The sequence below is a fragment of the Marmota monax genome, unplaced genomic scaffold (genome assembly GCF_021218885.2).
Source record: "Marmota monax isolate L192 unplaced genomic scaffold, Marmota_monax_Labrador192_F-V1.1 WCK01_AAM20220418_F8-fsc00014, whole genome shotgun sequence".
Lineage (NCBI taxonomy): Eukaryota > Metazoa > Chordata > Mammalia > Rodentia > Sciuridae > Marmota > Marmota monax.
In genome coordinates, this window is record NW_026695222.1 from 14684823 (window position 1) to 14696215 (window position 11393).

An 11393-nucleotide genomic window follows, 5' to 3' on the forward strand; every position below is an offset into this window, starting at 1 on the left:
CTGACACTCTGTTGTTCTGCACGTCTGTGAGCATGCCTCTGGGGGAGGCTGTGTTCTTCGTTTTTCTGTCTTTCATAAACCTTCTGTATTTCAAAAGCTTTTTCAAAAATAATGGCAGCCAAGATGAAAGTACCAGAGGTTTAATACTCTGATCCAGTTCTGAGATGTCCTTGTGGACCGAGGAAGAAGAGGCTTGCCCATCCTGCTGGTGGCAGCTTGTGAGGCAGCAGCTGGGTTCTTCCCCACAAGTGACAACATTCAGCCAAAGGATTTTTGGGAGTCAGCCTGTTGGACTCCATAGTAGGAAATTGTCTGGAACACAGTTTGCTTGAGGGTCTGTAAATGTAACCTAAGAATTACATCTGTTCCCTATTTTGGTCCTCTGGTGTTGGTGTTGGCAAGTTTTGACATTCCCTACAGTGTGTTTCCTGGGAAGCCTGTGTTAGCAGGGCATCGGCAGTCTTTTCTAATGTGCTTTGAAACCAGATTCATACATGGAGTATCAGGAGGTCCAGGTTCCAGACTTTGCATAGCCCCTTGATCATTTGTAACCTTAGAAAGTCTGGCCCTCGTTTTTCCCATTTGTGCAACATACAAGGTGGTAAAGGAGACCCCAGCATCCATTTTTGCCCTGTTGCCTGTTTTGTACTCGGGTCAGACATCCTGATTTCATTTGAAGGTAGGGATGATTATTGCCTAAGTAGTTTCACAGCCAGCCTGGAGATTGGCTTCTCCCAGTCTTGGTTTCGTGGGCAGGAACGCTGGCTGATAGCTTCACCTGGTCATTGCCGTAAAGCTTTTCTCTTAGCAGTAGGTCCTGCAGAACATTGACGTGTCACTGGTGAATCTTAGGGAGCCTACAGGAAAGAAAGGCCGCAGCACTGGGGCCTGCATTGTGGCCAGGTTTATTCCCATGCATTCCTCCCTTTGAGCTGAGTGGGGAGACGTTAGGTTGTCTGTGTAGGGACTGATTCTATTCCTGCTTCTTGGCACTGCTTCAGCCCTCCCCAAGCCTCACTTGGCTCATATCCTCAGTAATAAAATTAATACTGGTACACTCTCCCCAGGGGTTCTACTGAATCCTGGTCACACCTGCCCACTCTGAGAAAGTACAGGAAGTAATAAGAAGATGCTGTAAGTTAGACTTACAGAGCCCTGAGTGCTGAGTGGCCCCAAGACTGGGCTTTTAACTTTCCCATGATCCTAGCCCAGTCTGTAAAGAGACACAGCAGTGAAGGGAAGACAGGCAAGGCAGAGAACAAAATTGGAAGTAGCACAGCCACCTCCCAGGTGACTTTTTAAGATCAGTTTGGCCTATACACTAGTCTTTGGTTTTAAAAAAAAAAAAAAACAGTATTGCTGGGTATGATAGTGCATGCATGTAATCTCGGTGGCTTGGGAGGCTGAGGCAGGATTGCAGGTTCAGGTCTAGCCTCAGCAACTTAGCAAGAGCCTGTCACAAAATAAAAAAGGCTGGGGATGTAGCTTAGTAGTTAAAAACAACTTCCAGGCTGGGGATATAGGGATATAGCTCAGTTGGTAGAGTGCTTGCCTCACATGCACAGGCCCTGGGTTCGATCCCCAGCAGCACAAAAAATAAACAAATTTAAAAAACTTCCAGGTTAAATCTCCTGTACCACCAAAAAGAAGAAGGGGAGAAACGAGAGAGAGAATCTGTGCCTTAAGCAGAAGATGGGAACCACCCTCTAGAGCTGGTACTGATCAAAGTGTCTTCACATAGGCCCTCACTTTGCCCATGGCCCCATGAGAAGGAAGTTTGTTTGCTCTACAGATTAAGGATGCTCGGAAAGGGGGTGCATATGTCCCATGGTTATGCAGATAGCAGCAGAGGCAGGACTCAACCACAGTGTGTGGCTCCACAGCCCTTGCTCTGTCATGCAGGAGAAAGTGACATGACAAGTCCATCCCCCAAGATCCCAGCAACCACTAACTGATGATACCTGTGTCTTGCAGAACTGCTGGAACTGTGGCCGCAAAGCCAGTGAGACATGCAGTGGCTGCAATATCGCACGGTACTGCGGCTCTTTCTGCCAGCACAAGGACTGGGAGCGGCACCACCGCCTCTGTGGCCAGAGCCTGCATGGCCAGAGTCCCCACAGCCAGGGCCGGCCGCTGCTTCCTGGAGGGAGGGGCTCCTCGGTCAGGTCTGCTGACTGCAGTGTGCCCAGCCCAGCCCTGGACAAGACCTCAGCAGCCACCTCACGTTCCTCAACTCCTGCCTCTGTGACAGCCATTGATACCAATGGACTCTAAACCCCAAGTTCCACTTCTCTGATGACCACTCTGAATGACAGAACCCTTGCACCAAAGGGCCTGGCTGTTGGAATAAGTAGCTTGGGTCATCAGCAAGAAATGAAGTGCAGCAGGAAACATCCAAGCAGCACTCTGTGGTCTGTCTTGGACTTGCATCTGTGTCCTGGTAGAATGAGTGCCATTCTCTGCACACAAGCAGCCCATCTGAGCTGCTTCTTCTGGGGGCTTTCATGGTGTGTTCCTTCCCAGCTGAAGCTGGCTTGGCTCCTTGGAGGCCACAACTTCCCCAGCTCCTTGAGTCAGCAGACTGATGAATGTGATAGCCAGGCTGGCAGCAGCTTGCCATGTACTATCTCCCACTCTGTCCATGGTCCTCAGATGGCAGAGACCTCGAGCCTGGCAGCAGACTGAGGAGGAGAAGGATTCCCCCCTCCCACTGAGTAGCTCTTTGAGCCCTTTTCCATCCTCAGAAGGCGACACTGATTGGCTTCATGGGCACTTGGGTATACCAAAAGCATCACCTTGAGACTCCCTTCTCAACCCTGCTTTCAGACTTAAGATGCTCAGAAATGACAGGAAAGAAGTCACCACTTTAATATGAGCACCCATGATAATAAAAATAAATAAATAAATCTTCCCTAAGCAACACAGATCATTTTGGACAAGATTTTCCAACCTGGCTGGCTACTTTACTTTGGAACCCATTTTTCTCCCTCTTTCTTGATTTTGCTTGTGCAGAAAATATTTTCCAGCGCATGGATTTGTCCAAGAGAGAATGAGACTCCATCATGTTAGTCTTTTCTCTCTGAGCATGTTGACCACCTCCTGTCATCAAATCACTGAGTGGATCATCCCTTGGAAATGCAGAGCCTTCTGCCCTCGCCTGGCTGTTTGCACAGTTGTCTCGTTCTATGTCCTTTTCTCTCTCAGACCACACACGTCCAGACTGCTGTGGGCATCTTCTGCCCACGGGCTCTGTTTAGCACCTTTAGGCCACAGTTGTCCCCCTGGATGTGCTGTGGTGTGTTTGTAGGACTTGCCCCACCCACCAAGGCCTGGTCTTCTCTGAGCAGCCCTCCTGGACCTGAAGGAATCCTTCAGACCTGCTCCATGGAGTCATTAGCAGGCACAGTCTCAGTTTACCTTCCCTTAGCTGTTCAGTACCTTCCCTCTGGTTCGTGGAGTGTGGGACTCATCTAGGAAAGCAAGCCTGACCCGTTCTTCCTCCTCTCTCCAGGAGTTTTCCTGCTTCCTGGCACTCCAAATTGACATTACCTGTATCCCTTTCACAGTGGTGGCCACTGCCTCACAGGTTCTCTTCTGCCATTTGGGTTTTGTCGGGAGCCCAAGGACCTTGCCTGCCCCTCCTGCTTGGCACCTTTGAGCCTCTAGTGTCCTGTCCCGTGGAATCAGTTGGAGTGACGTGGTTAGCCCTGCTCCTGCTGGCTTGAGAGCCAGGGTTAGATCACCACCTTCACACAGACAGAGTGCAGGAAGAGGGATGGACACAGTGGTGTTCTTGCATAGAGGGGCATCTTCCTTTAGAACCCACCTGATTCATCTTAACCAGTCTTAGACACTCAATACAAGACACCTTTAAAATCCCTAGATTTCCATCCTATAAAGCAAGGTATACTCAGAAAAAGAAGAACAGAGAATCATGCTCCTTGACCACATAAGACCCCCTGTTTTCTGTCAGCCTGTATGGCTGTGTCCCCACCACCTCTACCTCCTGGAGCCCTAGCAGCTAGGGCAGCCTGGCTTTACTAGGCATGGAGTCAATCCTCAAATTGTGCACCCACATTTCCATAAGAAAGGCGGTATCTTCTGAAAAGACCTTTGAGCCTCTAACTCAGTTGTAGAAGGAGGGCATCTCACATTATATACTGGATCTGCCCTCGGGTTATTTTCCTTAAATAAGTTAGATGAACACCTAAACAGCTTTTTAAAATCTTCACTGGCAACAAGACTAGCCAGGGTAGCTCAAGTTTTTTACTGGCTGGAATAAAGAGCCAAAACAAATATAATACTTATCAGGGCTTGAGGTCGATTTGGGGTGTAGGGCCTGACCTACTTCTGTGGGCTCTGGTTTCAATGACAGTTCCTGTTTCCAAGTCTTTGTAATGCTGTTCTAGACTGCTTTGCTCATGTGATACTGGAAGCCTGTCTGCAGACCTGAGCAAAATTGTGCACCACAGTTCTCAGACCATTCCCTATGTTCATTCTGGTCAGTGTCACACACAAGTCACTAGGGCATCAGTACAGGACTAACTATTCAAACTTAAGGAATCCCTTTCTCTGGGAACTTCCTTTCTCTAATCCAACTTCCTAATTGAGGGGAAGAGCAGAACCTAGGATGAGGTAGGTGGCTGGGGGGACAGATGTGAGTCCAGGTTCCAGGTTAGAGTTGAGCATAAAGCGCCCCCCACCACCACCACCTTTCTCATCTCCACTAGGATTTAAAAGAAGTAGTATCCGTATAATGAGGTTGCTCAGAGGTCTGGCCTCTACTCAGGCTAAGAGGCTGGGATGATGGTACAAAAGTGTGCAGGGCAAGGCAGTCAGAGGCTCTTTGATTTTATCATGGAAACCAGAAGCAAAGAGCATAAGGCCAGTGCTCAACATCGCTTGCTGAGGGACACTGATGAGTTCTTTGCCAAAAGAATGATTGCAGGAACCAGAGAACACCAAATGTGGCCAAAGTAGGAGCCGACTTTTTTTTTTTTTTTTTTTTTTTTTGAGGGGGGGTGTATCTTGAGATTGAACCCAGGGATGCTTTATCACTGACCACATCCCCAACCCTTTTTATTTTTTACTTTGAGATAGGGTCTCCCTAACTTGCTTAGGGCCTCACCAAGTTGCTAAGTCTGGCCTTGAACTTGCTTCAGTCTCCCATGTCACTGGGATTATAGATGTGCATCACCATACCTGGCTTGGAACCGACTTAAGTGTCCCAAGGGATAGTTGAGGGCAGGGTTTCTATCTTCAGTTGTTTTCTGTGTCCCCTTTCACCTGCACTGTCCTGACTCCATGCAACCGTGAAGGTGACTCAAGCCCAGGAATAGGCAGTCCACCCTGTGAACCACCCTCTAGAGCTGGTACTGATCAAATTTCAGCTCCAGGGCTGAAATTTCAGCACATCTGCTCAGATTGGGTGGATGGATCATTCTTAGGGCACCCCTGAGTCGTGTCTGCCAGGATATCTACATCTGGGAACCTCAGGTCTACCCTTGGCACTGACTGCTCCCCTCTGCAGTGTGGACCCTTTGCTATCTGCCCATCAGTTCCCCTAGAATTCATCATTTCTTGGTGTCAACCTGTGCATCTTTAGCATCCAGACAGAAACATCTACATGTTGCTTTCTTTGTACAACCTGTCCCAAAGTTGAAGTGATCCCCAACTGTCACTGCTCACAAGGCTGTAGACATTGGTTCGGGTCATTCTGGAAGATATCTCAGCAATTGTGTTTGAAGATTCAACAGTATAATTGGAATGTGTGGTAGTGAGTTGTCCAGAGAGAGCATAAAGGACCACCAGATGGCCATTTGTTCTGGAAACTGTAGAGGGCCACGGATGGAATAAAGCATTACCAGTACGATACATCTTGGGGGCTTTCTTCATAACTGAACTAGAACCAAGGTTCAAAGGCTGTGGATTCCAAGCCAGTTTTTTGGATGGTTTTTACTTGGGTGGCGGCATGTTTGAACCAAATGTGAGAAAAGCCAGAAGGACTGTCCCAGCACAGGCCAAATAGCCAGCTGTCAGAGAAGAGCCCTGCCTGGGCCCAACTGGGCAACAGGGCCGGCTGTTCGGCAGGCCCCTTCCCACTTGAGGATGTTCTTGTGAAACCAAAATGCTGACTACTGGCCTCTTTGCTCCGGTGCATTGACATGCTCATTTCCAAAGATGATGGAGCAGGTGACCTTTCCCATCATGAGCCAGAAGGTTGGGAAGCCTGAGGGCAGGCCCCCTCCAAGCCACAGAAAATGGCGCTTCCCACGCACCCCCCATCTGGTCAGGCCTCCAGCTGCCAGTGTATACTCTCATTGATGCTTAAACCAAATAGGGCATGTGTGGCTGGTGTCTGTCAGGGACAGCCCCGTCCCTGTCTTGGAGTCAGCAGAGAGAAGCAGCAATAAGCATTCGGTGAATGGTTGAAAGGGCTGTTTGGCTAAGAGGCCTTCAGCCCACTGACATGGCTTTCCAAGTTCCTGATAAGGCTACAAAGGCTCCGTCCATAAAAGAAAGCTGATAATGTAAATAAGTAGAAAACTAAGCCGCAGAGCGCAATTTTCAAAGGGGGACATGAATGTGAAACCACCCTCAGAATGCGTTAGTCTGATTTTTCTGTGCTTTGTCATTTTACTCTGATAGGAACTTTTGTTACTTAACTCTGTGCATAACTTATTTAATGTACTGTATAAATGAACCAAAACTGTTAAATATGTATTTAGTTTGTTCTACTTAAAGTAGTCAATAAAAAGGCTATATTCCTTTTCTGACTCAAACTGAACTGGGCCTGGGAGGGAAGGTGTACACTGTGAGTGGCCTGACAGGGGCTCTGTGTCCCCTCCCCCTAGTTCCCAAATTGGAGGGCTGAGGGAGAGGTGCTCCTGCCCAGTTGCTGAGGCTGAGCTGCTACAGAGATAGTTCCAGCACTGGAGCCCTGCAGGGCCTGCAGCTGGGCCCTGTGGGAAGCTAGTTCGGTCGGTCACCTTGTCTGGCCCAGGGGAGCAGGCTGGTTGCACATGCCCACCCAGAGGCCTGCAGCCATTGCCTGCAGTTGTGCACACACAACACACTCCCAGGTCCTTGTTCTTGCTTCTTCTTCACCATTATATGATCTTTTGGTAAGGGAAATTCAGCCACAGGAAATTTGAAAAATAAGGTAAAGTACTAGAGACATTTTTCTTTCCTAATAACTTCTTTATTTTGGTACTGGGGGTTGAACCCTAAATGCAGAGTAATAAAACGAACACCTAAATGCAGAGTAATACTAATGAAGGTACTTCCTTTATACAGGAAATCTCAAGGGTCAGAAGAAAATTAAGAGTGAGCTTATCCCAGCGGTGATTCAATACAAAAGAGGAAACGTGTGCTGTTAGGAGGAAAATATTCCAAGAACTCAGAGTTTAAGAGATGAGCTGCCTGGGACTCATCCCACTCCTGGAAGCCAGGTCACTCAGGGGCTTTGACCCTGTGAAAAAGCCTTGGAGAATCTGCCTGGTTACAATGGGAACTGACCTCAGACATCTCCATCCCCTCTTGAGAGAAAGTAAAAGAACCTCAGCAGAGATTGTAATCTTAGGTCTGCTGTCACCTAGTTCAGGTTTACTCCAGAGGTCAAATAACTCCAGGGCTGAGAAATTAAGATGATTCTAGGCTAGAATCTCCTGGTGTCTGTCATGAAAATGTAAATATTTGGGAGAAAAGGGTCTTCCTTCAGGAGTCCCAGATAGTACATGTCAAGGTGTCGCAGGCTGTCCGGAAAAATTACTGAGCAATTTAAATACTCATCTAAGGAAGTGAGCCACCATGAGCAAGTGTCAGCAGGAACAATAAGTGATTGATTTGGATGCCAGGACTTGGGCTGTTGGACTTGGCAGAGGGAGGCTGTAAAGTGTGATAGGAAACTTCTAAAGGGGGTGATGGAAAAAATGAGTGAAAAATAAGAGCCGAGGCAGGTGGTCAGGCAGATCTGAAGATAGATAGTGGAAATGACAGACACTGAAATAGCGCATCATTAAAGAGCAAGTTAGGTGAATTTGGAGATTACTGGCACATTACCATATGACTCCTTGTCACAGCAAGTCAGAGAGATGGAAAATAGAGTTGCAAGGGAAGTTGGGAGGGGATGGAGACAGGAAGTCACATGGCTTGGTTTTCTCAGTATTGAAGGAAATAGTTGATAATCATCTCAGGATGAGCAAACACAGCGATCTCGACTCCCCTTGGCCTTCTGGGCTTATTTCTTGCTGCTGGTCTTACAAGGTGGTGAATTAGCTCTATCTGTCCTCACCCTCCATGCCTTGCTGGCTTCATTGCTAAGTGCCGGGCGCCCTCTGGTGGACAGAGCTGGGCCTGCTGCCTCCATTCACTAGCCAGATTGCTATTGGGTAACCTGTTACTTAGGCCTTTCCCTGCGCACCAGTCTTTCCCCCTTCTCTCTCTCTCCCTCCCCCCCCCTCGCTCTCTCTCTCTCTCTACACCAGCTTTTTATGAGGCTCCCTTCCTGCCCTTGAGTTCCGCTGCAGCTCTCTGGGCACTCCTAGGGAGTTCCAGAACCTGTCAGGATCCAACCTCCCTGAGGGTCAGTCTGCCCTCGACCTTGTGCTGGGCTCTTCCTTGCCATCCCCATCAGCAACTCCACAGGCCCAGGGACTACACTCTCTCCTGTCATAGTTGTCCCTGCCTCTCAGCTCTTTACACACCCAATGGCAAGTAGCTGTTGGTGTCAGGGAGAGGATCCCTGCTATGTGACCAGAGCAAGGCACTTATTCCCTGAGCTTCTGTTCTTCTGCCGCTGGGGGATACTAGCAATGCCTCTGCCACTGGGGGGTCCTGAGGGTGAAATGTGATGACATGGGTATTGCTGCTGGCACAGAGCCCTGTGCCCAGGAAGCCACTGTAAACATGGTTGCCCTCATGGCCTGATTCTCTTCCAATCTGTGTTTCCTTGAAGATTCATCTTTGCCTCCAGCACCCTGTGTGGAGCCTACCTATCTTGATCAAGTAATATTTGTTTTGAATATGACTTCTTGGGGACCCACCTCCTCCTTTTGTGGGGGAGGGGGACACCAGGGATTGATCCCAGGGATACTTGACCACTGAGCCACACTCCCAATCCTATTTTGTATTTTGTTTAGAGACAGGGTCTCACTGGGTTGCTTAGCGCCTGGCTGTTGCTGAGGCTGGCTTTGAACTCGCTATCCTCCTACCTCAGCCTCCAAGCCTCTGGGATTACCGGCAAGTGCCACCAGCCCCACCTGCTTGTTCCTTCTTATCCCTTCCTTTTGCCCCACCAAAGGCTGTGTCAAGGGAACTCAGTGAGCAGGTATCGGCCCTCTGCCCCCCCTGCCCCCCGCAACTGCCTCTCTCTGAACTATAGGGCAATAGCCACACCTAGACCAACGCTCCCCTGGCTTGCCGCAGGTTTGCACGTGTGCAGGTGAGTTGGGTACAGGCCTGAGGGGAGTGGGGAGGAGGTGCAGGGAGCAGGTGAAGTGCCTGGAGTGCTCAGGTCTGTGGGACTCCACCAGCCCTCCACCTGGGTGTTGACACTAGTATAGGACATCTCATTATCCCCAGCACCTGCCACAAAGCAGGTCCCCAGCAACTGTCAAAAGGAACTAAGAGCCACTAAGAGCAATGGCATAAGCACATGGGTTGAGAAAAGAACTTGGCTCTGTGTTGAGAGCCACAGCCTAAGGGGCCCCAGCAAACTTCCAGCTGCCAGCTGATGATTGGCTCACAGCGGCCCCAGCAACATCTAGCTGATTGGCTCCTCTGCGGTGATGCTCATTGGGCTGTTTCCCTGCCCTTTCAGACCACGGAGCTGCTCATTGGGGGACTTTTTTGGCTCCGCCCACGTGACCCAGCCAATCGGCCTCAAGAGCAGGAGGATTGTGGGAGGTGGAGAGAAGCTTGTGTGGGAGAGAGAGGCTTGTGGAAAGCCGGTGGTGGCAGTTGAGGCTCTGAGGGTTTTTCCTGAGAGGCTGTTTTGTTTGGCGTGTGTGGTTCTAAAAATAAAGTTAGTTTCTTTTGACAAGTGGCTCCTGATTGTGCCCAGCCAGACTGCGGCATCTGACCTACAGATGGAAGGCTGGGGAGGTGTGGGTGGTGGACATAAGCGAGACAGGGGCCTAAGCAGGGAGTGACCAAGGCTGTGGACGGCCTAGTCGGGCTGAGTGATTTAGGCAGAGGTGGCTACACAGATTGGAAGGGGGGCTCACTGGCCTTGAATGCCAGGAAAAAACCACACTTGATCTTCATGCTGAAGAAAGTGGAAGCCATGGAAGGGTCTGGGCCAGAAGAACATGGTCACCATGACAACATTCTGAGAGCCCCCTTCCCCTGCTTCTTTACAGGGAATGGCTCAAAGTGGAGCCGGAAGCCTACTCAGTGAAGCCACTGCTGCAGGTTGTGTGTGTTACAGTGGGGACAGCGAGAAGGTGGGCATCAGAGGGACCCACTCTGTGTCCCCACTGCCCTGACCCCAGCTCAGAAGTGAGTTTTTCTGTGACTGTGACTCCAGCCTCCTGTGTCGACTGCCCGCACCCAGGAGCTCCCATCTGGCTCCCCTTACCTGTCACACAGCATCGAAACTTCCTGGGCCTGGACTCACTCACATCCTTATACTGAGGGTCCTCCTGCACAACGCACTTCTTGCCCCGCCCCACCCCAAGGGCCAAGACCTTTGCCAGCCCTACAGTGTCCTCCAACAGCTCCAGGCTTTCAGTAAGGCAGGGAGGACTGCATTGTCTTAGAGAAAATTGTGCTGGGTGCCATGGTGCACGCCTGTAATCCCAGTGGCTCGGGAGGCTGAGGCAGGAGGATCACAAGTAGGATCACAAGTTCAAGGCCAGCCTCAGCAAAAGCAAGGTGCTAAGCAACTCAGGGAGACCCTGTCTCTAAATGAAATACAAAATAGGGCTGGGGGTGTTGTCCAGTGGTTAAGCACCCCTGGGTTCAATCCTGGATGCCAAGAGAAATGGGGCTGGGGATACAGCTCAGTTGGTAGAGTGCTTGCCTCCCATGCACAAGGCCCTGGGTTCAATCCCCAGTACCACACACACACACAAAAAAAATTGTGAACTCAGAAACCTGATAAGGTGCTTGGGACTCCAAGAAGGCACTGCTACAGGTTGTTCACAGTTGGCAGTGACAGATTTTCTAGTTTAAAGGGTTTGTTTTCACTACTATTTGTGAAATTACAACAAGGATCAAGGGCAGGATGATTTCCCCTGGACTGGCTTCTCTAACAAGGAGACACTGAAATCGGAGAGGAGCAAACCTCCCAAGCCAACCCGGTGCCGTGTGTGGCACAGATGCTGGCGACATGTTCTAGGAGCCACTGGGAGCCGGGGCAGGGTCGGGGGTAGCCTGGCACTGACCAAGGA

General features: G+C 49.9%; 1 protein-coding gene across 7 annotated transcripts in view; it reads left to right on the top strand.

Annotated features, from left to right (window-relative positions):
- The window catches only part of Cbfa2t2 (CBFA2/RUNX1 partner transcriptional co-repressor 2), a 143731-nt gene extending 136962 nt beyond the window's left edge, over positions 1–6769 (top strand). For all 7 annotated transcript variants that reach the window (XM_046433611.2, XM_046433612.2, XM_058575693.1 and 4 more), the window contains one exon: positions 1975–6769. In XM_046433611.2, coding sequence (XP_046289567.1) covers positions 1975–2274 — 300 coding nt within the window. In that variant the 3' untranslated portion in view covers positions 2275–6769. The remainder of the gene's footprint in view (positions 1–1974) is intronic.
- Positions 6770–11393: the final 4624 nt, after the last annotated feature.